The sequence below is a fragment of the Thermobia domestica genome, chromosome 5, assembly GCF_964235325.1.
Source record: "Thermobia domestica chromosome 5, izTheDome1.hap1.1, whole genome shotgun sequence".
In the NCBI taxonomy this organism is placed as follows: Eukaryota; Metazoa; Arthropoda; class Insecta; order Zygentoma; family Lepismatidae; genus Thermobia; species Thermobia domestica.
The window spans coordinates 264,212,997-264,237,171 of NC_137458.1; the positions used below are offsets into that span (position 1 = coordinate 264,212,997).

General features: G+C 34.2%; 1 protein-coding gene across 1 annotated transcript; it reads left to right on the forward strand.

Moving 5' to 3' along the window:
• The first annotated feature begins 15,888 nt into the window (after positions 1-15,888).
• Positions 15,889-17,562, forward strand: LOC145685512 (transforming growth factor beta activator LRRC33-like). Its single transcript, XM_081757908.1, has one exon. It carries the CDS (start codon positions 15,889-15,891, stop codon positions 17,560-17,562), a length of 1,674 nt encoding a protein of 557 aa, XP_081614034.1.
• The last annotated feature ends 6,613 nt before the right edge of the window (positions 17,563-24,175 follow it).

Genomic DNA, 24,175 nt, shown 5'->3' on the forward strand with positions numbered 1-24,175 from the left:
AGTACGAGAAAAGAACTGTTATAAAAATTATTACAGTATACTTTCATGTGTTTTAATTATTAGTTACTTTAATGTGTTTTAAAAGATAGAAGGAACAAGATGTTTTCATTATGAGCTGATTTCAACATCTTTGGATGCACTTACACAATTCAGTTTCCAGAAAGTTCAAGCTTGTTAATCAAATTTTGCCATAACATAAAAGAAAGTTAATTCTAATTAACTGCAACATGCCTTTCAAAATAAATTATTTAAAAATTTGATTAACGCACAATAGAAATACTATTGTTTTTCTAAGAGATTTTTTTGACGGAATATTTTTAACCACTTTTGATGTCAATATCCAATATCCAAATGAGGAGCGATCATCTCAATTGTTGGCATAGCTTAGCTTGTCTCTGCAAATCATCTTTATAATCCTCCGCCAATATACAATGTCTGAGAACGTTGTTTTCAGCTTTCCTAAAGTTGGATTTTGTCTCTTCGGTCATCAGAAATATAGGATATGCGGGATAAATATTAAAGCTATAAAACACAAATCGTAGTACAATTCAACTCGTAAGAGTCTGTAACTTAGAAACTAAGGATGTTGTGTCATATAAGACAACTGAAGAATTGTTTCCAGCACGGAAGTTATATTGGACATTATAACCGACCTAAAGCTCATTTTTTGGATTTAAAAAGGACATTGGGAAAAATAGACTTAATTTCGAACTTTATTAACCAAGCCTCGTATATTCTTCAACATTCTAGAGAATCTTTCCTCATCGCTTTGGTTTGTCCTTTCGTTTGTGTTGGTGAGCCTCAGTCCGATTTCATGACTATATATAGACATACAATGTGGGAACAACGACTCCGTTTGTGAACGCTTTCTCGAGTCCGGAAAACGGGACAGTTGCAATAATACTTCCATGTTGTCATCGTCTATTGCTGTTTGGTCTATTCGAAGCATCCGCATCTTTTCAGCCAAAGAACTTGAATTCAGCACTATACGTCATAACCGGGGAACTCCAGCCCCGAAGGACTCATACGAAAAGTTGACTAGGAAGAGCATCAGTGTTTCGACACCCTTTGTGAGGATTACCTCCTCGTTGCTACCTGCTAAACGGGGCAGCCAACACCTACTCGAGAGCAGCGTCCATGCTGCCTGAACTTATATATTGCGCGCATCTTGCTGCCGAGTGTATGAGCTATCCCTCCGTGGGACGGACATAACCACTTTATTAGTTGAGTATGTAATAAATAGTTTATTCCCAAGTTGTTTCTAGTTTTTCACGTACTTTATGTGTAGAAAACTTTTTCAACGAGTGATTACCTAAACTTGCTTAGACATACTATATCCTTGAGGAACACGAATCTGAAACTACTTCCATATATAGTTGCTCAATAATATGCACCTCTAAATATTTCAATATTTTCGTATTTTATACGAAACATTTTCATATAAAACTAATACGAGTTAGATCTAGTTTTATTTAGAAACTTATGCAGACAAAGGAAACAAATATTCATCGTTCCTCTGATTTTTTGATAAGAAATATACTTACTTCTTCTTCTACCAGTGATTTGTGCTATGGTTCAAATAATATAGTTTATCAAAGTATTTCAATATTAAGGAAATGTGTAACAGTAGTAGAAAAATGATCGATCTGGAACAGACCTGGCTCATAATAGAACAACTCAGGAGCCACTGGGAAAATGACCACCGTGCACCGTGAGCCCACGGTCTTTTACGACCTCCATTTTAGGGGTGAATTTATTCCCTTTTATGACCACTTTTTAGGGGGTGTACTCGTTCTCTTTTATGAGCATATTTTTAAGGGTGTACTAATTCCCTTTTATGAACATATTTTCCAACCCCTATTTTAACATAGCAGAAATTACGAACACATAGAAGAAGAGATAACACATAACACTACGTAACACACAGCAGAACAGATAACAGATAAGAATATGAAACATAGAAGGGGTGTATTCTTTCTCTTTTATGAGCATATTTTCCAACCCCTATTTTAAGATAACAGAAATTACATACGATTACGAACACATAGAAGAGCAGATAACACATAAGAGTACCTAACATAACAAGGGTGTATTCATTCCCTTTTATGAACATATTTTTCAAACCCTATTTTAACATAGCAGAAATTACACTGACACTACGTAACACACAGCAGAACAGATAACAAGGGTGTACTCGTTCTCTTTTATGAACATATTTTTCAACCCCTATTTTAACATAGCAGAAATTACACTGAGACTATGGACACACAGCAGAACAGATAATACATAGCACAGCTAATAAAAGAACATGGCTTATTTTTCAACCTCAATTTTAACATAGCAGAAATTACACTGAAACTATGAACACACAGCAGAACAGATAATACATAGCACAGCTAATAAAAGAGCATGGCTTATTTTCCAACCCTTATTTTAACATAGCAGAAATTACACTGAGACTATGAACACATAGCAGAGCATAAGACTACGTAACACACAACAACCTAAATTTTAAGGGTGGACTCGTTCTCTCTTATGAGCATATTTTTCAACTCCTACGAACACATAGCAGAGGTGTATTCATTTTCAACCCCTTAGCATAAGACTATGCAACATAGCAGTTACGAACACATAGTAGAGAAGATAATAAACACAACAACCTCCATTTTAGGGGTGAATTTATTCCCTTTTATGAGCATATTTTCCAACCCCAATTTCAACATGACAGAGGCTACGAAACATGGCGGACATAGCACAGGGGGTCATTTTCATTTTCTCCACCCCTAATTGAACATAGCAGAAATTACACTGAGAGTACGTAACACACAAAAACCTCCATTTTAGGGGTGTACTCGTTCCCTTTTATGAGCACTTTTCCAACCTCTATTTTACCATAGCAGAAATTACATAAAAAATTTTTTTCAACCCTTATTTTAAGACAATGAATACCTATGTAACATAGCGATTGGATACGCTCTTTGAACCGATTTGGATGGAACTCAGCATATGGGGGTTTTCGAGCATGCTAAGTACGAATATCATACTTATTTTTACCTGGGTCCTATAGTTTATGTGGTATACGCCCTTTTATGACAATTTTAACCGATTTGGGTAAAACTCGGTATATGGGGGTTTTCGGAAATGCTGATTACAAATATCATACTTATTTTTATCTGGGTCTTATAGTTTATGTGGGATACGCCCTTTCTATGACAATTTTAACCGATTTGCATGAGACTCGGTATATGAGGGTTTTCGGACATGCTGATTACAAATATCATACTCTTTTTTATCTGGGTCGGATAGTTTATGTGGGATACGCCCTTTGTATGACACTTAAAACCTAATAACTCGAAAACGGAGCCAAATATCGAAGTGGTGTTTCCACATTTAGCAATAGGTCATCAGGTACTACAAGTTCCAAAATTAGTGGTCATCGAGGTCAAAGGTCAAAATACTTAAAACCCAATCACTCGTAAACTGAGCCACATATTGAGATGGTCTTTCCACATTTAGCAATAGGTCATCAGGTACTACATGTCCCAAAATTAGTGGTCATCGAGGTCAAAAGTCAAATACTTAAAACCCAAAAACTCGAAAACGAAGCAACGTATTGAGATGCTGTTTCCACATTTAGTAACTGGTCATCAACTACTACAAGTTCCAAATAATGATCATCGAGGTCAAAGGTCAAAATACTTAAAACCCAATAACTCGTAAACTGCGCCACATATTGAGATGGTGTTTCCACATTTAGCAATAGGTCATCAGGTACTACATGTCCCAAAATTAGTGGTCATCGAGGTCAAAGGTCAAATACTTAAAACCCAATAACTCGAAAACGAAGCAACGTATTGAGGTGCTGTTTCCACATTTAGTAATCGGTCACCAACTACTACAAGTTCCAAAATACTGATCATCGAGGTCAAAGGTCAAACTCAAAAACGGAGCCAAATATTGAGGTGGTGGTTCCTAATCTAGTAACTGGTCATCAACTACTACAAGTTCCAAAATACTGATCATCGAGGTCACAAGTCAACATACTTAAAACCTAATAACACGAAAACTGAGCCACATATTGAGGTGCTGTTTCCACATTTAGTAATAGTTCATCAATCACTGCAAGTTCCAAAATAATGACCATCGAAAGCTTGTAAACGGAGCAACGGATAAATTTTGTACAAAGCAGAAAAAGGGAAGGAGGAATAAATTTGAGTGGCCTATTCAATTTTGTACCAACGAGAAATGCCATTTTAACTAGCTGAGAATTATATGTCTTCTTGTACTAATTAAATAAACGAAGGAATATTGTACCAATGAGAAATGTCATTTTTTCTAGACCATGTTCTAATATTTAAACAAACGAAGGGGTGAATTTGAGTGACCTATTCAATTTTGCACCAACGAAAAATAATTGCGTATTTTAAACAAACAATCGAATAAATTTAACCGGCTCAGAAGTTCAATACTATTTTGTACTCTTGAGTGAGCTTTCCAATTTTGTAGCAAGAAGGACCATTTTTGAAACTAACTCAGAATTTCATTTCATTTTGTAATACTCAAATTTGGATGGAGTGTTTAGTTCTGTACGAACCAGAAAAATTTGATTGGATTATTTCCTTATGTACTAACTGGAAAAAGTGAAGGGCCATTACTCAAATAAACGAAGGAATACCAACTAGAAAAAAAGAGGTGAAGTATGAATAAAATTTATGTGGACTATTTTCTTTTGTACCAACTGGAATGTTCTATTTTTGTATCAATCAGAAAAAAAACGAAGAAGAGCCATTTTAACAAGTTCATAATTTCGATGTTCTACTTTTTATACCAACGAGAAAAAAATGAACTAGCTGAATATTTAAATATACGAAAGAACAAATTTAAGTGACCTATTCAATTTTGTACCAATGAGAAATGACTCAGCAAAAGGCGAAGAAGGACTATTTTATATAATTTTACTACTCAAATAAACAATGGAGTATTTAGTTTTGTACCATTTTAGAGTATTCAAATAAACAAAGGACTTATAATTTGTGTCAACTCTAAAATCAATTAAACGAAGTAATGCATTTGAAAAACCGAAGTTGAGTATTTTATACAGTTTTGTATTATTTCAACAAACAAAGGAATAAGCAAAAACAAAAAGGATCATTTTATATCGTTTTAAAGTAGTCTAATAAACGAAGGCTATGAATGAGTGAGCTATTTAATTTTGTAGCAACCAAAGGATTTTAACGAAAGAACAAAATTGTACTAATCAGAAAAACCGAAGAAGACCCATTTTAACTAACTGAGAATTTCTGTACCTTTTTGTACTATTTAAATAAACGAAGGGATAAATTTGAGTGACCTGTTTTTTGTACTAGCCAGAAAAATCGAAGAAGGTACCTTTATATTAGCTCAATGAACGAAAGAACAAATTTGGGTGTTCTACTTTTTTATACCAAACAAGGAAGAGCCATTTTAACTTGCTGAGTATTTTATACCATTTTGTACTACTTAAATAAACGAAAGAAAAAGCGAAAAAAGACCTTTTTATCTAGCGCAGAATTTCTGTAACGCAAAAATTAATTTGGATGGAGTAACAAGAAAGAAAGCAAATATATGCCATATTTACTATTTAAATAAACGAAGGGATAAATATAAGTGATCCATTCCATTTTGTACCAAGGAGAAATGTCATTTTTATCTAACTTAGAATTTCTAGTGCATGTTGTATTATTTAAACAAAACGAAGGGCTAAATTTGAGAAAGCGAATATGAACCATTTTACTCAAAATTTGGATGGAGTATTTAGCTTTGTATGAACCATTTTAACTAACTCAGATCTTTATACCATTCTGTACTATTTTTTGTACCAATCAGAAGAAAATCGAAGAAGGGTCATTTTAACTAGCCAAGCAGAAAAAAGGAAAGAATTAACACTTTGTACTAACCAGAAAAGAAGAAGAAGGATCAGCATTCTATACTTTTTATGCCATTTATTGGGGTGTCCTGTTTCTTTTTTTACCAACGAGAACCATTTTTAACTGACTTAGAATTTTATACCATTTTGAAAAATTTGTATCAAATCGAAAAAAGCAAGGAAATACCATTTTAAATAGCTCAGCATGTTATAGCTTTTTGTGTTTTGGGTCTACCCAATTTCTTGACCATGTTGTACTATTTAAACAAACAAAGGAATAAATTTGTGTGACCTATTCACTTTTATAGCAAGCAGAAAAAGGAAAGAAACATTTGAGTGGCTTAAGCAAAGAAGGTCAATGGTAACTAGCCTATTGAAGAATGAATAAATTTTGTTTGCAATTAAAAAAGCGGAGAAGGTCTACTTTCTGTACCAACCATAGAAAAACAATTCTTTTTGACCTATTCACTTTTATAGCAAGCAGAAAAATCACGAAAAAAAGGGAAGAAGGTTCATTATAACAAGCTAGGTATTTTTATACCATTTTGTATTACGGATGGTCTATTTCATTTTTGTAAGAATCAGAAGAAAAGCTCAGAATGTTATACCTTTGTGATGCTACATTTTGTATTATTTTTGTGTCATCCAGAGAACAATTTAAATTGCCTCTCCCGTCACTAAGTAAGGCTTATGAAATATTTCAACGTAAGATTTAACAAACCTGAATTGCGTCATAATTGTGTAGAACAGACTCCATAGTTATTTGCGTAACATCATGCATGGCCATTTTTGATCACAGCAGAAGAAGAGATCATATCAAAGTAAGAAAAGTTTTCAAAGTTCCATGTTGCTGCAAAGCAACGTTATGAATGCGTTACCTAACATTTGTACTGCTAGTATAGTGAGGGTCCTAAGGTATTGCCTATTGCTCGACGATTCAATTATTTATAGACTTTCCTTCCTCGTCTAAGTCAAAAAGACAAATATATATTTTTGCATTTATGTATTTTATTATAATGGAATATAAGTTTATGGAGTATACTTGGAAAATAATAGGACATACATCATGATGTTATATTGCCTTGAAATATATTATTAAACACGAAGAATACATAGAATGTTTTTATTCTATGTATATAAAATTATTTATTTGATTTGTTTTTGCTGAAGAGCAGAAAAATGACTAGCATGGAGATTGTTTATGTTTCACCTAGAGAAAAAGAAATTCAGCGTGAAAACGAGAAACCTATACTGTTAATCCAGCCGTCTGACCCCGATTTGCCAGATGAATTACGTGATAAAGTGAGAATCATATATCCAACACAAGAAATAGAAGAAGTGTATTATTTTAGACGCTATAACAGATATAATGATGAAATACTCCCGGAAAGTGATGATGACAGTGTTTCAAATATTACCTGTTTTGAACTGGAAGCTAATGAGTGCGACTGTACTAGTGAAACTATTAGTGATACATGTGTTATACAATTATTTAATGAGTATACACCAAATTCAGTATTATTATGTGAAGCATGTTCTAACCATAATGAAAATGAAAAAGATCACAACTGTTTGCTGCAGTATGATTACGAATTATTACAAAAGGTGTGGACAATCTTAATTAAACGTGCAATGAGAGAGAAAATCTATAAACTTTATATAAAGAAGCATTTTAAAGGTTGTAATATTAAGAACACTTATACTTTGGAGAAAAAATTTAATTTGGTATATGAATACATTACAGAGTGTGATTATTATATCAACAAAATAGTAGAAATATTTTTAGAGAAAGATAAACAATTACGAGGGCTATCCAGAAAGTAGATTACGTTTTCGTCTGTGTCCGCTAGGGGCGGGGCTAGCGCGGCCATCTTGGGGTCAGAGCGTTGCGCAGCTCAGTCGGCATCTAGCCGTGCTAGTGAGAGGTTCGTGCTGTGCTCCGTTAAGATACTGTGACGGTTTGAAATGTCTGCGTTAATTGAAAATCCCGCGAGCTGCGAGGTGCGTGCAGTAATAAGGTTTCTGACAGCAAAAAACTGTAAACCGATAGAAATCTATCGGCAGCTGTGTGAAGTGTATGGGGACAACATTATCACTGAAGGTGGAGTGCGACAGTGGGTCATAAGATTTAAAAATGGCCGAACCAATGTTCACGACGAAGATCGAAGTGGGAGACCCAGCAAAGTGACTGCCGAACTTGTCGAAAAAGTCGATGTTAAAGTCCGTGAAAATCGAAAGTTCACAATAACGGAACTTTCTTTGAGTTTTCCACAAATTTCGCGAAGTTTGTTGCACGAAATCATCAGCGAAAAGCTTGGTTACCACAAGTTTTGTGCAAGATGGATTCCAAAACTCTTGACAGAGGACCACAAAAATCAGCGAATGGCTGCAGCGTTGCACTTTTTGGACGCCTACAATAAGGATGGTGACTCTTTACTCGATCGCATCGTTACTGGTGACGAAACATGGGTGAAACACGTGAACTGTGAAACGAAATTGCAATCAATGCAGTGGGGGCACACAGGTTCTCCCCAAAAACCCAAGAAATGCATGCAAACAATGTCGGCAAGGAAGATGATGGCGACTGTTTTTTGGGACAGAAAAGGTGTGATTTTGGTGGACTTCCTGGAAAGAGGCACTACAATAAACGCTCAAAGGTATTGCCAAACTCTGCAAAACCTCAGAAGAGCAATTCAAAACAAGCGCAGAGGAATGTTGAGCTCTAAGATCTTGTTGATTCACGACAACGCCCGGCCCCACACGGCAAAAATCACGCGTGAAGTTCTTGAATCTTTTCAGTGGGAGTTGTTTCCTCATCCGCCGTACAGTCCCGACCTGGCACCGAGCGACTTCCACCTATTCCCAGCAATGAAGAAGTGGCTGGCTATGCAGCGTTTTGATGACGACGAACAGCTGCAAGAAGAGGTAACGAAGTGGTTGAAGTCGCAGGCGGCCGAATTTTTCGACGAAGGAATTTCCAAGCTCGTACATCGCTACGATAAATGCCTTAATTTGAATGGTGACTATGTCGAAAAGTAGTATTTGTGTGTGGCTTTCATCTGTATATAATAAAATTTGTTTCCTATACTTTGTTGATTTTTTATTCCAAAACGTAATCTACTTTCTGGATAGCCCTCGTATTTAATTCTGTAAATGAACACTGAGCCCACAGTAGCATATACATTTGATTGTGAATGAATAGAAGAACTTGAACTGATAAATGGATCAATTTGTAGTATTGTAATATTAAGAATTTAATAGATTACAAACATTGGACTCTGGCAACTGATTTGTCAGGGAGAGGCAATTTAAATTGTTCTCTGGATGACACAAAAATAGTACAAAATGTAGCATCACAAAGGTGTAACATTCTGAGCTTTTCTTCTGATTCTTACAAAAATGAAATAGACCATCCGTAATACAAAATGGTATAAAAATACCTAGCTTGTTATAATGAACCTTCTTCCCTTTTTTCGTGCTTTTTCTGCTTGCTATAAAAGTGAATAGGTCAAAAAGAATTGTTTTTCTATGGTTGGTACAGAAAGTAGACCTTCTCCGCTTTTTTAATTGCAAACAAAATTTATTCATTCTTCAATAGGCTAGTTACCATTGACCTTCTTTGCTTAAGCCACTCAAATGTTTCTTTCCTTTTTCTGCTTGCTATAAAAGTGAATAGGTCACACAAATTTATTCCTTTGTTTGTTTAAATAGTACAACATGGTCAAGAAATTGGGTAGACCCAAAACACAAAAAGCTATAACATGCTGAGCTATTTAAAATGGTATTTCCTTGCTTTTTTCGATTTGATACAAATTTTTCAAAATGGTATAAAATTCTAAGTCAGTTAAAAATAGTTCTCGTTGGTAAAAAAAAGAAACAGGACACCCCAATAAATGGCATAAAAAGTATAGAATGCTGATCCTTCTTCTCCTTTTCTGGTTAGTACAAAGTGTTAATTCTTTCCTTTTTTCTGCTTGGCTAGTTAAAATGACCCTTCTTCGATTTTCTTCTGATTGGTACAAAAAATAGTACAGAATGGTATAAAGATCTGAGTTAGTTAAAATGGTTCATACAAATTCTGAGTAAAATGGTTCATATTCGCTTTCTCAAATTTAGCCCTTCGTTTTGTTTAAATAATACAACATGCACTAGAAATTCTAAGTTAGATAAAAATGACATTTCTCCTTGGTACAAAATGGAATAGATCACTTATATTTATCCCTTCGTTTATTTAAATAGTAAATATGGCATATATTTGCTTTCTTTCTTGTTACTCCATCCAAATTAATTTTTGCGTTACAGAAATTCTGCGCTAGTTAAAAAGGTCTTTTTTCGCTTTTTCTTTCGTTTATTTAAGTAGTACAAAATGGCATAAAATACTCAGCAAGTTAAAATGGCTCTTCCTTGTTTGGTATAAAAAAGTAGAACACCCAAATTTGTTCTTTCGTTCATTGAGCTAGTATAAAGGTACCTTCTTCGATTTTTCTGGTTAGTACAAAAAACAGGTCACTCAAATTTATCCCTTCGTTTATTTAATTAGTACAAGAAGACATATAATTCTCAGCTAGTTAAAATGGCATTTCTCGTTGGTACAAAATTGAATAGGCCACTCAAATTTATTCCTCCTTCCCTTTTTCTGCTTTGTACAAAATTTATCCGTCGCTCCGTTTACAAGCTCTCGATGGTCATTATTTTGGAACTTGCAGTGATTGAAGAACTATTACTAAATGTGGAAACAGCACCTCAATATGTGGCTCAGTTTTCGTTTATTAGGTTTTAAGTATGTTGACTTGTGACCTCGATGATCAGTATTTTGGAACTTGTAGTAGTTGATGACCAGTTACTAGATTTGGAAACACCACCTCAATATTTGGCTCCGTTTTTGAGTTTGACCTTTGACCTCGAGTTATTAGGTTTTAAGTGTCATACAAAGGGCGTATCCCACATAAACTATCCGACCCAGATAAAAATAAGTATGATATTTGTAATCAGCATGTCCGAAAACCCTCATATACCGAGTTTCATCCAAATCGATTAAAATTGTCATAGAAAGGGCGTATCCCACATAAACTATAAGACCCAGATAAAAATAAGTATGATATTTGTAATCAGCATGTCCGAAAACCCTCATATACCGAGTTTCATCCAAATCGGTTAAAATTGTCATAAAAGGGCGTATACCACATAAACTATAGGACCCAGGTAAAAATAAGTATGATATTCGTACTCAGCATGCTCGAAAACCCCCATATGGCGAGTTCCATCCAAATCGGTTCAAAGAGCGTATCCAATCGCTATGTTACATAGGTATTCATTGTCTTAAAATAAGGGTTGAAAAAAAATTTTTATGTAGTTTCTGCTATGGTAAAATAGGGGTTGGAAAAGTGCTCATAAAAGAGAACGAGTACACCCCTAAAATGGAGGTTTTTGTGTGTTACGTACTCTCATAATGGTAACACATAATGGTAACAACATAAATTTTATTCATACTTCACCTCTTTTTTTCTAGTTGGTATTCCTTCGTTTATTTGAATAATGCCCCTTCACTTTTTCCAGTTGGTACATAAGGAAATAATTCAATCAAATGTTTCTGGTTCGTACAAAACTAAACACTCCATCCAAATTTGAGTATTACAGAATGAAATGAAATTCTGAGTTAGTTTCAAAAATGGTCCTTCTTGCTACAAAATTGGAAAGCACACTCAAGAGTACAAAATAGTATTGAACTTCTGAGCGGGTTAAATTTATCCGATTGTTTGTTTAAAATACGCAATTATCTTTCGTTGGTGCAAAATTGAATAGGTCACTCAAATTCACCCCTTCGTTTGTTTAAATATTAGAACATGGTCTAGAAAAAATGACATTTCTCATTGGTACAATATTCCTTCGTTTATTTAATTAGTACAAGAAGACATATAATTCTCAGCTAGTTAAAATGGCATTTCTCGTTGGTACAAAATTGAATAGGCCACTCAAATTTATTCCTCCTTCCCTTTTTCTGCTTTGTACAAAATTTATCCGTTGCTCCGTTTACAAGCTCTCGATGGTCATTATTTTGGAACTTGCAGTGATTGATGAACTATTACTAAATGTGGAAACAGCACCTCAATATGTGGCTCAGTTTTCGTGTATTAGGTTTTAAGTATGTTGACTTGTGACCTCGATGATCAGTATTTTGGAACTTGTAGTAGTTGATGACCAGTTACTAGATTTGGAAACACCACCTCAATATTTGGCTCCGTTTTTGAGTTTGACCTTTGACCTCGATGATCAGTATTTTGGAACTTGTAGTAGTTGGTGACCGATTACTAAATGTGGAAACAGCACCTCAATATGTGGCTCAGTTTTCGTGTTATTAGGTTTTAAGTATGTTGACCTTTGACCTCGATGATCATTATTTTGGAACTTGTGGTAGTTGATGACCAGTTACTAAATGTGGAAACAGCATCTCAATACGTTGCTTCGTTTTCGAGTTATTGGGTTTTAAGTATTTGACCTTTGACCTCGATGACCACTAATTTTGGGACATGTAGTACCTGATGACCTATTGCTAAATGTGGAAACACCATCTCAATATGTGGCGCAGTTTACGAGTGATTGGGTTTTAAGTATTTTGACCTTTGACCTCGATGATCATTATTTTGGAACTTGTAGTAGTTGATGACCAGTTACTAAATGTGGAAACAGCATCTCAATACGTTGCTTCGTTTTCGAGTTTTTGGGTTTTAAGTATTTGACCTTTGACCTCGATGACCACTAATTTTGGGACATGTAGTACCCGATGACCTATTGCTAAATGTGGAAACACCATCTCAATATGTGGCGCAGTTTACGAGTGATTGGGTTTTAAGTATTTTGACCTTTGACCTCGATGACCACTAATTTTGGAACTTGTAGTACCTGATGACCTATTGCTAAATGTGGAAACACCACTTCGATATTTGGCTCCGTTTTCGAGTTATTAGGTTTTAAGTGTCATACAAAGGGCGTATCCCACATAAACTATCCGACCCAGATAAAAATAAGTATGATATTTGTAATCAGCATGTCCGAAAACCCTCATATACCGAGTTTCATCCAAATCGATTAAAATTGTCATAGAAAGGGCGTATCCCACATAAACTATAAGACCCAGATAAAAATAAATATGATATTTGTAATCAGCATGTCCGAAAACCCCCATATACCGAGTTTCACCCAAATCGGTTAAAATTGTCATAAAAGGGCGTATACCACATAAACTATAGGACCCAGGTAAAAATAAGTATGATATTCGTACTCAGCATGCTCGAAAACCCCCATATGGCGAGTTCCATCCAAATCGGTTCAAAGAGCGTATCCAATCGCTATGTTACATAGGTATTCATTGTCTTAAAATAAGGGTTGAAAAAAAATTTTTATGTAGTTTCTGCTATGGTAAAATAGGGGTTGGAAAAGTGCTCATAAAAGAGAACGAGTACACCCCTAAAATGGAGGTTTTTGTGTGTTACGTACTCTCAGTGTAATTTCTGCTATGTTCAATTAGGGGTGGAGAAAATGAATACACCCCCTGTGCTATGTCCGCCATGTTTCGTAGTCTCTGTTATGTTGAAATAGGGGTTGGAAAATATGCTAATAAAAGGGAATAAATTCACTCCTAAAATGGAGGTTGTTGTGTTTATTATCTGCTCTACTATGTGTTCGTAACTGATATGTTGCATAGTCTTATGCTAAGGGGTTGAAAACGAATACACCTCTGCTATGTGTTCGTAGGAGTTGAAAAATATGCTCATAAGAGAGAACGAGTCCACCCTTAAAATGGAGGTGGTTGTGTGTTACGTAGTCTTGTGCTCTGCTATGTGTTCATAGTCTCAGTGTAATTTCTGCTATGTTAAAATAAGGGTTGGAAAATAAGCCATGCTCTTTTATTAGCTGTGCTATGTATTATCTGTTCTGCTGTGTGTTCATAGTCTCAGTGTAATTTCTGCTATGTTAATATAGGGGTTGAAAAATAAGCCATGTTCTTTTATTAGCTGTGCTATGTATTATCTGTTCTGCTGTGTGTCCATAGTCTCAGTGTAATTTCTGCTATGTTCAATTAGGGGTGGAGAAAATGAATACACCCCCTGTGCTATGTCCGCCATGTTTCGTAGTCTCTGTCATGTTGAAATAGGGGTTGGAAAATATGCTCATGAAAGGGAATAAATTCACCCCTAAAATGGAGGTTGTTGTTTTTATTATCGGCTCTACTATGTGTTCGTAACTGCTATGTTGCATAGTCTTATGCTAAGGGGTTGAAAACGAATACACCTCTGCTATGTGTTCGTAGGAGTTGAAAAATATGCTCATAAAAGAGAACGAGTCCACCCTTAAAATGGAGGTTGTTGTGTATTACGTAGTCTTATGCTCTGCTATGTGTTCATAGTCTCAGTGTAATTTCTGCTATGTTAAAATAAGGGTTGGAAAATAAGCCATGCTCTTTTATTAGCTGTGCTATGTATTATCTGTTCTGCTGTGTGTTCATAGTCTCAGTGTAATTTCTGCTATGTTAAAATAGGGGTTGAAAAATAAGCCATGTTCTTTTATTAGCTGTGCTATGTATTATCTGTTCTGCTGTGTGTCCATAGTCTCAGTGTAATTTCTGCTATGTTAAAATAGGGGTTGAAAAATATGTTCATAAAAGAGAACGAGTACACCCTTGTTATCTGTTCTGCTGTGTGTTACGTAGTGTCAGTGTAATTTCTGCTATGTTAAAATAGGGTTTGAAAAATATGTTCATAAAAGGGAATGAATACACCCTTGTTATGTTAGGTACTCTTATGTGTTATCTGCTCTTCTATGTGTTCGTAATCGTATGTAATTTCTGTTATCTTAAAATAGGGGTTGGAAAATATGCTCATAAAAGAGAAAGAATACACCCCTTCTATGTTTCATATTCTTATCTGTTATCTGTTCTGCTGTGTGTTACGTAGTGTTATGTGTTATCTCTTCTTCTATGTGTTCGTAATTAACATAGGGGTTGGAAAAGTGCTCATAAAAGGGAACGAGTACACCCTTAAAAATGTGCTCATAAAAGAGAACGAGTACACCCCCTAAAAAGTGGTCATAAGAGGGAATAAATTCACCCCTAAAATGGAGGTCGTAAAAGACCGTGGGCTCACGGTGCACGGTGATCATTTTCCCAGTGGCTCCTGAGTTGTTCTATTATGAGCCAGGTCTGTTCCAGATCGATCATTTTCCTACTACTTGTAACAACTTGGTTAAAATAGTTTTGGATTAATATAAAATTGATTGTGCAAATTTGTAGAGAGCATGTAAATTAATTCTTATTTTGTTTATTTCAGATAAAGAGAACTTCTGAGAGAGTTTGGTGATAATTAAAGTCACGTGTCAGTGTAACTGAGTTAAACTTGACTATCAATTAAATTATAGACTTGAGAGTCAATATGAAGAACTCACTCAATACCTTGGTTTGGATCGTTCTAATCTGTGTAATTTCCATTGTGACATCTGGCGGCACTGCTACTATGAAGACCGAAGCTCAACAATGTTTTCCAATGAATTCTATCGATTACTCCAAAATTAACTGTGGTCGAAACTTTACAGCCATATCGTATGAGGAAGATAGGAAACTGATTTTCACATTTATATGTTTAACTAACTCTGATTTTTTTATTCCTAGAAACATTTTTCTGTATTTCAATGATACCAGAGATACAAGTAGATTGAAAACAACAATAACAATTAAGAACTGTACTATTAATAGTAAATTTATGGAAGAGCTCAGTAATTCTACCAATTGTCTTCTAGAATCAGAGAATCATCTTGAATTATTCCTAGAAGCTCGTAATGATGAGTCGTTAGATTTTTGTAATATAACACTCTCTAAGCTCTTCAATTGCGAAACTAACTTTTGTAAAATTAAGAACATTAGCATTTCATATGCGCATATTAAAAATATTCGCAGTGGTATCTTTCCTAAAATAACAGAGGAATTATATCTTATGGATTCAGACTTATCGGAAATACCGGAGGATTTGTTACGCAACCTTAGCATCTTGTATCATTTACAGATTACTAATCATAAGAAACTTAAAGAATTACCACCACGTATATTTGAAGATGTTATTAGACTTGAACGTTTATATCTACGTAAAAACAAATTCCAAAGGATTAATTCAAATTGGTTCAAAACACTAACTCAGCTAACTGAATTAGATTTATCTCATAACGAAATAAAATCAATTCTAAGTCAAAGTTTCAATTCTCTCTTAAGCTTACAAAAATTGTATTTAAACAATAATCCGCTTAGAACATTTCCTGGGAATGCACTTCCTGGTTTCAGGTTTTTCTCTGTTGTAGATCTCAGCTTTACTCAATTATCTTTGAGTGAAGATAATTGGATATCTGAGTTTACAAAATATAACCTTTCTTCTTTTAATATATCAAGTAATAATTTATCAATCTTCTACCTAACATTCGAAGCATATGTTTTGGACCTTGCTATTTCGTATAATTATGCTCCAAATATTACAAATAATATAAAGTTCAATGACATAGGACGGCTTCGTAAGATAGAAATGAGAAACTGTGGGATTGAATATGTTTCATCTCAATTCTTGGAAGGTGCATATAACTTAAAAGAGATTGATTTAGGTGAAAATTTCATTTACGATCTTCCAGACGACTTTTTGTTAAATATTAGAAATATTGAAATCTTGTATCTTGATCATAACAGACTTTCAGAAGGTCATCCAACAGCATTTAATTTTCCAAAACTTCGTGTTCTAACCTTAAGCTACAATAATTACACTGCAATGGATCACACAGTATTTCTTAAGCTAACTTCACTTCAAAAGCTTGAGTTACGGAACAATGCAATAGACTGTGTGCATAAATATTCATTGGCTTCTTTGAATAATTTAAGGTACTTAGACTTAAGTCACAATCACATTGTTCAAGCTCCAGACTTTTCTTATTCTTTGATTCTTTCAAGCAATTTTCGTTTTGGTGTACGTCATAAATTTCGTAAATGTCGTGAGTTTACTGACAGACCACGCTATTTTTACATTCCATTAAATATGAAAATAATTAATTTGTCGTTTAATAATATCGACGGTTTTGTATTAGACGTAGATTTTCACCTCAACATTCTTAATCTTGGAAATAACCTAATCGGAAATGACACATTTAAAACTATTGGTCTATCAATTGAGGAAACTTTTGAAATTCCAAGCAATAACATATCCTATATACCTCGGAAGTGGAGGCAATGGAAAGAAATTCGTTTACTTAATGTATCTGGTAACAACATAATGAAGCTCACAACATGTGATTTCCTATATTCGTCACAAAATCTACAAATTGATCTCAGACACAACAATATAGTATATATAATTTTAGGTGATGCAGATTTGGAACCTGCAATTGAAGAAACAGACTATAATGTTCAGTTGTACATGAATACCAGATCCATGCACTGTGACTGTAATATAATTAATGTAATGAGATTTCACCAAAGTGATGTTACAATAGCTCATGAGAAGTCAAACGTAGCGAACATTTCAGAAAGTAGTATAATGTGTAAATCTCCATATATCGTGAAAGAAAGATTTCTAGAAGGGACTGAGGATTGGGCTCTCGAGCAATTGTCACTTGTAGGATTGTGTTTACTGTAATATACACAAACACCACACATACACATACTGTGCGTACATATACATATATATATATATATAGATAGATAGATAGATAGATAGATAGATAGATAGATAGATAGATAGATAGATATAGATATAGATATATAGATATATATATATTATATAGATAGATATAGATATACATGAGAAGTAGCGGATTCAAAGTAGTGAGACTACCTAGTGAGTTAACACAACTGCGCTAAATTCTAGGATTTTTAGGAATTTTAACAGTCTTCCTCCAGTTTAACAAAGGTATTATATTATTTCTCCAACTTTAATATGAGCTCACAATAAATGGATTGGTCCTGTCCGTCACGCCATTTCGCAACATCAACTAATGCATCATACATTGAAAAATGTGTCCCAAGTTCCATGTATTGCTTCAGCTTCGAGAAGATATAAAAATCGGAGTTTGGTATGTCTGGTGAGTGTTTCCGATGGAGTAACATGTCGAACGCACGACATCCAGAACATGAAGAGAAAGTGTATGCTGGAGCATTGTCGCGATGGAAAATAACAATTTTCTCCAATTATTCATGTATCTTGCGTTCGATGACCTTTAGCAATTCAAATTTTCAAAATATGGTTTCGTGATGATGCTACCCTTGTACAGGACATCAACAAGGAGAACACCTTCTGCATTTTAGAAAATGCTTACTATCACAGAAAATGCATTCTCGACAGCAGCTTGCACTTTGAATTTCTTGGAGACTGAGAATAACTGGTGTTGAAATTCCTTCTAGTATTTTATTTAATTCTAGATCAAACTGAATGATCCAGGGTCTGTCACGAATCTCACTGGAGATTTTGCTCCGATAACACCACACTTTGACCTTTCTGATCGTCCGAATGTCATTGGTGGTCTCGGGCGTGGTTCGCTTGTACTGTTCTTGCTGCAACATTTATTTATTTCTTAATCCATCGTTTCGTTCTTGCATATGATGACTCTTCTTTCTCCAGTGTTTCGCAAAGTATTTTCATGAACCTATGCCTCCCCGATGGGAAGAACTATCGGGTTTCTGGACGTAGTTCCAGTCGTGTCTTATGTCGGCGCCAAGTTGTCATGTGACCTCCTTTATTTCCACAGTATCTAAAAAGACTAAGGTAAGGAGTTATATTTGCTGGGAAGTACAATAAAGGTATAAAGAATTTTAAACATAAATTATAATTTAAATATGTCATTCTTTCATAGATAACTTCGCTTCGTGAGTGGAACATCTATGTTGAAAACATTTGTAACTTTTAAACTAGTAGATAAAAAGCGACGAAAATATAGAAATGAGAATTTATGTCACATTCTCTGCAACATGTCAGGTTAACATTCTTGCCCATCTAACATACGTTATGTCTTTCTTTTCCAAATTGTAGTACATCAGATTTTTACGTACTTTAAATCTAAATGTGAAACTAAAACTTATAATACCAGATTAATTTTCAAACTAAGGACGTGACAATATCATAAACATCCGAACCTTGATTCGTGTACAAAAGTAATAACGGAAATTAGACGAATGAGGCAACCCGCATTGAAAATACTTTAGTGTCAAAAACTATGAGCATGATACAACGTATTTAGAGTAAATAGGAAGAAACTTACAACGGTTTGAAAATTTGACATTTCTTCTAAAGGCTTAGTTTTGAGAGACTGTTTAGATAAGTATCAAGTCCAATCAACCACGTAGATGTTTTCCAATAGCAGTAAAAATCATAACGCAATTTACAGCAATTGAAGTATAAATCATAGACGTGGATAAAACACTCTGTACTCTTGTATTTACTTCATGCACTTTCTTAGAGTAATTTAATCACCGTAATAGTTATTAACAGTAAATATAACAGTAGAAAGTCATTGAATAAAAATATAGCACAAAGAGGAATCCGAGAAAATTGTCAGAAGATGTGATTTTCTACACTAATTTTTAACTTTGAAAGCTAATTTTGTTCTTGCTCGTAATCAACTTTCTTACTCAATCTCTCATCTAATATCTCAACTACTCCAGAGATGTGAAAAACGAAAGATTTCTGTACAGTTTAAAATTAAGCATTTGAGGGAAATTTAAAATAGTAGTTGCCTTCATTTGATTGGTACAATACATTAATGCAAAAGGGGCCACGGTGACTCAGTGGTAGTGTGTTCACCTGTGGTGCATGGTGTCCCTGCTTCGATCCCAGCTCGAGCCAAGTGAACTTTGTGGTAAACAAGCACCATGTACGTGGGTTTCCTTGGGCTTCTTTTGTTTCCTACTACTTTCTTCATTCCACCATTTTCACTCATTTCTCATCATCAGTGTCTCTTTTCACCTAGGCACTATAACCGTGGGGCATAAAACTCAAAGATTTCATTTCATTTCATTTTACATTAGTGCAAACGTTATTGGTATTCGTAATTGAAACAAGTTTTCGAAATCACATGATGCTTAAGCAGTGTTGCAAACTTTACCAATGTTTTTATATCTCCGGAATCGCTTGAGATACGAAATTGCTGGAAACGACATTACATTCATTACATCTACTAAATACTTGTATACTGGTATTTAATAATTTATGGTCCGTGGATTCTCGGAGATCAAGCAGAGATTAAAACGGAGTCCAATGTTCATTTTCTTTGCATTGAACTTTATCTTATGGTTTTCACACCTCGGATATTTGCAACATACATTACGCAGGTTTCAACAAAACGAGAATAATACAATATAAGTGATAAAAGAAGAAATAACAAACTTTCTGACCTAAGCTGAAAGATGAATCACCCATCACATGAAGTGAATGTTAAGTTCATAATATTATGTATAATTGATATTTTTTCGAATATATCGATTTATAGCAGTATTGCATTCTTATAAATAATACATTAAGTGTTGTAAAAAAAGGGAGTAATCATTTCACTTTTATGATATGTAAGAATATTATTTTAATAATTTTTTATTTATAGAGGGCCACACGAAATTAAAGAGTCACTGAAGGGGCCGCGACATCAGAAAGATCGGGAACTCCGATCTACATGATTGAATGTGATACCCACATAACTATTTATTCGAAATAAAATCTTTTGACAAGAGTCCAAAGATTTTCAATCTCCTTTAACTGTGTTCATATTTGCTCTAAGTACCTAATGTCATAATCATAGAATTTGACACTAATATCAATTCTAAAAAACGTTAATAACATCTTTAATTTTGTAGTATTATAGAGTATTTCAAACAACGTTTACGGATCTTTCTGAAGTTGGGTGATTGCTAGCTCTCGACACATTATGTAATATATCACAATCGGAGACTTTTTTAACATCCAGTATAGTGTTTCATATTAAAATATCATACTGTGTCAAATTTTAAAGTATAGTGTATCAATATTTCGTACATAGTATAAAAGATCTAAATTTATTATTAATTAGCTTTAGGTTCCAAATTAATTTGCTATTGTATATAATGCTCATGTACAATCATTTCAATTATTTTCTTTTAGAGTACTTAGGTATTAATATTAGGTTATTTTTGGTCTTTAAAAGGTATTTAAGTATTAAATATTTTATTCTCTGGAGTGAAAGAGTTTGATTTTTAACATGTATTAATTTAATTTTGAACAAAAGTTTTAGTAAATCAAACTATAAAAGATCAATTGTGAATAAGTGTAAAATGAAGTCAAACAAGTAATGTATTACTTTTTTCCATTGAGTTACTGGTGTTGTACATTGAATGCCAGTGATTTTATTTTATAGAGTTTAAGTAGGGGAGGAATTAATTTTAGCGTCTTTGAGAACAAAAATGAGCTCTCCGAAAAAAACGGAGTAAAACGGTGCTTCCAGTTAAGGATAGAGATAATTTAGCAGCATCTTTTGCCCCTATTTGAGGCCTTTATTCCCTTAATTTGACCCGAATTCTTTTTCTCTTCTTTTATTAGTATTTCTTTAACGTTTTCTTTTATATTTCCCAAACATCGTGAATTAAGAGTGTTGTGTATTGAGAGAATTTTGACAAGATTAAGAAGATTGTGCTCTTTCTGGATACAAATGACACAGGTGTGATTTTCATGGCGCACCAACTTCCCTATCGAGAGAAAAACTCATGAATCCCAGACAGAACTATATTGTATCTATAGTTAGAAATCTGTACGTCAGCCAATATAAACTTTGAACAACACCATTTTGAGAAGACAGTCGGGCTATCTACTTCATTTGCCAAAGGAAAGCTTAAGGTTATCTTTTGAAAATAATCCGAATGTTGTCGAATATGCGACATTTACAGAGTGATTCGAGTGAATATGAAATTTGCCTCACTGGTATGTGTGATTATGGTAAGAAACTTTACAATCTATTAATACAAAGACGTTTTAGTTTCAAATACAAGGCCACTTAGATTTTCCAATTTAAAGATGACTAATCTTAAGTAACAGCTTATATTTTTTCCTTCCTAGTACAGGTACGTATTCTATCCAATATTATAGATAAATAGATAGCTATTCAATTTAAGGCAAGTTGATTCTAATAGAAATAATTAACACTTCTGACCAGAGTAATATACTTATTTATTAAAAAATAAATTACAGTGTAACGGTTTCTGAAAGATAGTTAGTGTCTGATGAAGACAACGTTAAGTTGCCGAAACCGTTACATTGTAATTTAGTTTTTAATACATAAGTGTCTTACTCCTATTAGAAGTGTTTATTACTCCTTTAGTGAGTTTCAGAGTCGTGATGGATAGAGTTGCATGATTCTAATAACGTAAAAGTCCAATTGTCAAAATAGCTGAGGGAAATAACCCTGTTTTGCCCTTTTTTGTCTTAATTTTAGCACGTTTTCTCTTCTTTTGTTCCTAAGGAAATCCCCTCTGAAAGTCCTAACGTTGGAGATTATTTTTTCTAGACTAGATCCTTTTCTGAAATGAAAAACTAATGTGAAAAACTAATATTCCTTCCAAAAAAATCGAATAATTCTTCTAACAAATAAACTTAAGACAAGCAAAAAGTATTCGTCCTTAATTGATTATAGGGAAATGATACTTTGAGCATAGAATGCAACGAGGACTAATTAACATAGGCAATTTTTATTAGTGTAAAATTCTCCTCTTTCAGATTTAGAGATCCATTTTAATGGACCATCTTCAGAAAGAAATGGAAGTTAAATTCAATACAATATTCCTTCGCATCATTTGAAAAATGAAATCTTTTAGTTTTACGTCCCACAGTTATGCCGGTTAGGCTAAAGGAGACGGTGATTATGAGAAATGAATGAAAAAGGTGGAATGAAGAAAGTGGGAGGAAACGGGAGAACCCCGAGAAAACCCACGCACACGGTGTTTTTTCGCATCATTTGAATCATCTCTAGACATATATGAGAGACGTTATGTATCCTAATCGATTCATTGAATGACTGTTAACTATAAAGATTGCACTGTAAACTTAGCAGTTCAATGTCAACAACTATGTTGAGTTTAGTCAAGATCGAAAACTTCCATCAAGTTTTTGTAATATTTCCTAATTTCAGACTCAAGTCAAAACACCAAATTTGATGGTCAAATATTCGGAAACCAAGACACACCGTATCATCTCATATCAGTATTAAGCTACGAGTGGATGAATTTCATTTTTCGTGTTTGAATGAAATTTCTTGATTGAACTAAATCCAAACCTAATTTTGATGGCCAATTGCTTTGGAATCTAAGTATTCAACCATAATCTTTCATATTAAACTCTCATGTATACTCAGTCAGTCATACGAAGTTCGCTAAGATCAGATGAGTAACATCAATCGCGTTTTAGCCAAAACAAAACTTGAATGGCCAATTATCACAAATCCCAAAAGCCTAAGTGCCATAATATTTTACACACATGCTCAGCATGGGGTCTACCACAATGTCAATTTTCGCTTAAAATTATCTGAGTTTAATCGAAAGCGTTTCAGTGGAATTTCTTGATTATACTAAGTTTAAATCCGAATGTAATGATCAACAATTCGGGAAGGAAAACTACGTGCACAACGTGCGTCCTAGCTACGTCAAGCTCTACCAACTAGCTTCCGATAATAATATTCGTTATACAATATCCTTTCGTTAAGTCCAAACCCCAATTTGATGGCCAATAACTTGAAAATTAAGGATCTACATACTATAATATTACATATAGTCACTGATCTCATCAAGTTCAGCTACCATGCCAAGTTTATTAAAAATTGAATGAGTTCCATCTCTCGCAATTTAGTGAAATTTTGTATTTCACTGAGTCCAAACCTAACTTTGATTACCAGTAACTCGGTAACCAAAGGTTTATACACTATAATATTTCCTATTGAGTTTATATGCATACTATACCCAAAGAGGTCTAGAAACATATAAACTTTGATCGCGATCGTTTGGGTGCAGACTACTAAAAATGATACAAAAGCTAACCATTTTCTTGCCCGTTTCTCGTAAGTGAAAAGAGAGAATGAAACATAACTTACCTCAATAATAGATAATATTATTATACACCTGGAAATATGAATCGGAAGAATTTTCAGTGTTGCCATCCATAGAAATTACAGTGTGGCCAGAATATGAATTACCCAAAAATTTAGGTTGAGACAGCGACTAGTAAAATGAACTCAACGGTAATTGAT